The following is a 5,677-nucleotide window of genomic DNA, read 5'->3' on the forward strand; positions in this document are numbered from 1 at the left end:
GATAACCATGCTTACGGGGACGCCATCAACTATTCTTTGTTGAATATCATGTGAGTTGCTATGCATGTCCGTCTTGTCCGAAGTAAGAGAGATCTACCACCTTAATGGTTGGAGCATGCATATTGTTAGAGAAGAACATTGGGCCGCTAACTAAAGCCATGATTCATGGTGGAAGTTTCAGTTTTGGACATATATCCTCAATCTCATATGAGAATAATAATTGTTGCCACATGCTTATGCATTAAAGAGGAGTCCATTATCTGTTGTCCATGTTGTCCCGGTATGGATGTCTAAGTTGAGAATAATCAAAAGCGAGAAATCCAAAATGCGAGCTTTCTCCTTAGACCTTTGTACGGGCGGCATGGAGGTACCCCATTGTGACACTTGGTTAAAACATGTGCATTGCAAAGATCCGGTAGTCCAAGCTAATTAGGACAAGGTGCGGGCACTATTAGTATACTATGCATGAGGCTTGCAACTTGTAAGATATAATTTACATAACTCATATGCTTTATTACTACCGTTGACAAAATTGTTTCATGTTTTCAAAATAAAAGCTCTAGCACAAACATAGCAATCGATGCTTTCCTCTTTGAAGGACCATTCTTTTTTACTTTTATGTTGAGTCAGTTCACCTATCTCTCTCCACCTCAAGAAGCAAACACTTGTGTGAACTGTGCATTGATTCCTACATACTTGCATATTGCACTTGTTATATTACTCTATGTTGACAATTATCCATGAGATATACATGTTACAAGTTGAAAGCAACCGCTGAAACTTAATCTTCCTTTGTGTTGCTTCAATGCCTTTACTTTGATTTATTGCTTTATGAGTTAACTCTTATGCAAGACTTATTGATGCTTGTCTTGAAGTACTATTCATGAAAAGTCTTTGCTTTATGATTCACTTGTTTACTCATGTCATTACCATTGTTTTGATCGCTGCATTCATTACATATGTTTACAAATAGTATGATCAAGGTTATGATGGCATGTCACTTCAGAAATTATCTTTGTTATCGTTTTACCTGCTCGGGACGAGCAGAACTAAGCTTGGGGATGCTGATACGTCTCCGACGTATCGATAATTTCTTATGATCCATGCCATATTATTGATGATACCTACATGTTTTATGCACACTTTATGTCATATTCGTGCATTTTCTGGAACTAACCTATTAATAAGATGCCGAAGAGCCAGTTGCTGTTTTCTGCTGTTTTTGGTTTCAGAAATCCTAGTAACGAAATATTCTCGGAATTGGACGAAATCAAGACCCAGGGTCCTATTTTGCCACGAAGCTTCCGGAAGACCGAAGAGGAGTCGAAGTGGGGCCACGAGGAGCCGCCACCATAGGGCGGCGCGGCCCAGGCCCTGGCCGCGCCGACCTATAGCGTGGGCCCCTCGTGTGGCCCCCCACATTGCCCTTCCGCCTACTTAAAGCCTCCGTCGCGAAACCCCTGATGCGAAGAACGACGATACGGAAAACCTTCCAGAGACGCCGCCATCGCGAAGCCAAGATCTGGGGGACAGGAGTCTCTGTTCCGGCACGCCGCCGGGACGGGGAAGTGCCCCCGGAAGGCTTCTCCATCGACACCGCTGCCATCTCCACCGCCATCTTCATCACCGCTGCAGCTCCCATGAGGAGGGAGTAGTTCTCCATCGAGGCTCGGGGCTGTACCGGTAGCTATGTGGTTCATCTCTCTCCTATGTACTTCAATACAATAATCTCATGAGCTGCCTTACATGATTGAGATTCATATGATAATGCTTGTAATCTAGATGTCGTTATGCTAGTCAAGTGAATTTTACTCATGTGATCTCCGGAGACTCCTTGTCCCACGTGTGTAAAGGTGACGAGTGTGTGCACCGTGTGGGTCTCTTAGGCTATATTTCACGGAATACTTATTCATCGTTATGAATGGCATAGTGAAGTGCTTATTTATATCCCTTTATGATTGCAATGTATTTTGTATCACAATTTATCTATGTGCTACTCTAGCAATGTTATTAAAGTAGTTTTATTCCTCCCGCACGGTGTAATGGTGACAGTGTGTGCATCCGTGTTAGTACTTGGTTTATGCTATGATTATGATCTCTTGTAGATTATGAAGTTAACTATTGCTATGATGGTATTGATGTGATCTATTCCTCCTACATAGTGTGAAGGTGACAAGTGTGCATACTATGTTAGTACTTGGTTTAGTCGAATTGATCTTTCATGCACTCTAAGGTTATTCAAATATGAACATTGAATTGTGGAGCTTGTTAACTCCGGCATTGAGGGTTCGTGTAATCCTACGCAATGTGTTCATCATCCAACAAGAGTGTAGAGTATGCATTTATCTATTCTGTTATGTGATCAATGTTGAGAGTGTCCACTAGCGAAAGTCTAATCCCTAGGCCTTGTTCCTAAATACTGCTATCGCTACTTGTTTTACTGTTTTCTCTGCAAACAATCATCTTCCACACAATACGATTAATCCTTTGTTACAGCAAGCCGGTGAGATTGACAACCTCACTGTTTCGTTGGGGCAAAGTACTTTGGATTGTGTTGTGCAGGTTCCACGGTGGCACCGGAATCCCTGGTGTTGCGCCGCACTACATCCCGCCGCCATCAACCTTCAACGTGCTTCTTGGCTCCTCCTGGTTCGATAAACCTTGGTTTCTTTCTGAGGGAAAACTTGCTGTTGTGCGCATCATACCTTCCTCTTGGGGTTCCCAACGAACGTGTGAGTTACACGCCATCAGCGTCGCAGCCGGCGCAAGAGCCTGAAGGAGAGGAATGCAGCGACTGCCACCCTGGACGCCAACCAGCAGGCGTGGCAGATGCAGATGAAAGCCGGCATCGTGCAAGTAGGCCTCCATCCGAGCTTAGCGGACGCCTACATGCTCGTCAAGCGAGAGGGGATCGCTGCCGTCGCTCCTCCGGCCTCGTCGGTGAGCTCGGTAAGTTCCCAGCTGCGTCCTGGAACTCCCGCTCCCTTGCAGGTCCACCCGGCGTCGCGGTTAGCCTTCGGCGTGGCGCCGATGCAGTTCAACGGGGCGCCGGTTTCCGACCTTAACCGGACGCCTAGAAGCGGTGACTCGTGCCCGGGCGCGACACACAAGATGCGCCAGCTGCCGGAGGAGAGCATGCCGGTGCCCCGCATCCTGTTTGACAAAATGTCACCGGCTGCCCCGATGATGGACGACCCGGTACGTGAGCTCTCTCAATGTGTGCGACTGTCGTGTATCATGCGTCTGACGTCCGATCATTCGTAGGTCTATTGGAAGGACCGGAATGACAAATACATCGAGGCCATGATTTTCGGCGGCGGCTTCGTTGGTGACGTCGGGGTCGGGACAAACCCGCATGATGAGTGGACACCGATGCAAGATGCGGAGGACATCGATGGCGCACGGCTGTTCTCCACCCATCCCACCCAGCCAACACCCGTGTGCGTCGATGACTTTGAGGATGCGCCAACAGGGCTTGTCCTCACCACGGACAATGCTACCAAGAAGAAGGGGGAGAGCCACAGGACACAAGGATTCATCAACGACGAGGACAAATGTTTGTGCGATACGTGGCTGGCAACGAGCCATGACTGTATTAATGGCGCCCAACAAAAGGGAAAGGTGTACTGGGGCCAAGGTCATGCAGGAGTACAACGAGAAGAAGATGCACCCGCCCTACCACATCCCAAGCACTCGCACTGAAGAGTCCATCAGAAAAAGATGGAACTACATCAAAAAAAGAGACAAGCAAGTTCTGCTCGGCCGTCGAACATACTAAGAGCCACCCCGTTAGCGGCGCTGGCGTGATTTTAGTGGTAAACAAGAGACAACCATCATCATTCTATTATATTTACATCATTGTGTGTACATCATTAGCGGTGTTCGCGTGATTGCAGGTATCCCGGGCCTTGGAGAGGTTCAAGGCAATGCATAAGAAGGGCTACCATATGGTCCATTTCTGGGAGAAGCTCAAGGACACGTAAAAGTGGCAGACAAGATTTGCGGCCTACGATGAAGCTGTGAAGAATGGGATAGCGGTTAACCTCGACAACGAAGACGACGATCATGGCCGTCAAGCCCTTCCACCTCGTCCCCGAGGCCATAAGGCTACCAAGGCCGATCTAGCTAGCCCGGGAGGCACATGCCATTGCGTTCACCCAGAACCTAGAGAAGATGATGGCCGAGAATCTTGCCGCCATGGCTGCTAGGGACGAGAAGAAGCGTCTGGAAAAAGAGGTCGCAGCTGCCATCTACCTCAACCTCACAAAAGAGGTCATTGAGGTCCAAATGATGGACGTCGAGGCCAAAAAGGCAGACGCCGAGGCCAAATTGCGTGACGCCGAGGCCAGCTAATGGCCTTAGGAATAGGCTAACCAATGTGGCTGCTGAAGAGCTAGCTACACTCTTACTGTTATTGCAGGATGTTCAGTTAACCCAACAGAATGATCGACGCATTATGCTAGACGGCTCCTCTTTCTCAAAAGAAGCAGCATACAATTCACTTCATGATCAACAAGCTGATGACATAACTGCCTTCATCTGGGCATCCCATGTCCCGAACAAGGTCAAGATCTTCGGCTGGCTTTTCCACCTCGACAGACTCAACACAAGATCAAACCTGCACCGCAAGACAATCATCGACTCTCCCTCATGCCCAAGGTGTCCTAACATAGTAGAAGACCGTCAACACCTCTTCTTCGACTTCCCTGCCGCACGGATCATTTGGCAGAGGGCACAGCTGCACCACCTCCTGCTGCGCTACCCCAACTCTTGGAACTTAGAGTCACAGACTCACCTTCCAGTCTCAGTCTGGCCATCCATCTTCCTCTCTACTCTCTGGCGCATCTGGGAAGTCAGGAACTCACTCATATTCAGATATGTAATTGTTTCCCCCTCCACAGCTATCTCTCATGTAATTGATGACCTATCTCTCTGGTTGCATAGGTTCAAAAACCCTAAGCAGCGAGAAGATGTCATGCAGTGGCGAGACCACCTCTCAGCTTGTAATTCACACGACTAAAGCACCGCTTTTATCAATGAAATTCAGGTGGGGATTCTCCCCCCCCCCCCGGTGAAAATTTCAAAAAAAAATTGCGTGACGCCGAGGCCAGGAGGATGGACGCCGATGCCAAGACCTGTGCAGAGGACACAAGGATCATGCTAGCTGACTTGAGAAGCGTCGACGACGACACCAATGTCTGGTTCATGAAGAGGCGCGCCGAAATCCGCGTGTGAGACGCCTGATCACCGGCGCCATGCGCCTAGCATCATGGCCTCCTTTTGGACTTTTTATGTTGTTCAGGTCTTGTTGTGCCCCTTTTGGACTCCACTTTCCGCCGTACCATGTGCAAAGTGTGATGAATTTATTTTAGGCCTCAATTTGACGTAATTTGAGGCTATAATTTCGTGCAAATTTGAGCTAATTTGAGGTTACAACCTCTTTTCTGAATTTTCTGAAACTAAACTGGTCCGCGCCGGAAATGCGTCGGCCCGCTGGAGCCACCCCCGATGCAAACGGACGCACGACCATTTCCGCAACCGCCAGGCGACGCAAACGGACGCCCGCGGAGAATTTGAGCGTCTGAAGTGCGTTGCCCCGTTGAAGATGCCCTTATCACAACAGAGCTTGGTGCAGTAGACAAAGAGAAAATTATTGTACTAAGGCTATAAAGAACCA

The 5,677-nt window shown here is 48.3% G+C and overlaps 1 protein-coding gene across 1 annotated transcript in view; it reads left to right on the forward strand.

Moving 5' to 3' along the window:
- LOC124665006 overlaps nt 1-5,020 on the forward strand; it is a 14,990-nt gene extending 9,970 nt beyond the window's left edge. Inside the window, exons 13-17 of the mRNA XM_047202405.1 lie at nt 2,760-2,856; nt 2,992-3,051; nt 3,265-3,556; nt 3,897-3,916; nt 4,421-5,020. Of these exons, the coding sequence (XP_047058361.1) occupies nt 2,760-2,856; nt 2,992-3,051; nt 3,265-3,556; nt 3,897-3,916; nt 4,421-5,020 (1,069 nt within the window). The remainder of the gene's footprint in view (nt 1-2,759; nt 2,857-2,991; nt 3,052-3,264; nt 3,557-3,896; nt 3,917-4,420) is intronic.
- The last annotated feature ends 657 nt before the right edge of the window (nt 5,021-5,677 follow it).

The sequence above is a fragment of the Lolium rigidum genome, chromosome 6 (genome assembly GCF_022539505.1).
Source record: "Lolium rigidum isolate FL_2022 chromosome 6, APGP_CSIRO_Lrig_0.1, whole genome shotgun sequence".
Lineage (NCBI taxonomy): Eukaryota > Viridiplantae > Streptophyta > Magnoliopsida > Poales > Poaceae > Lolium > Lolium rigidum.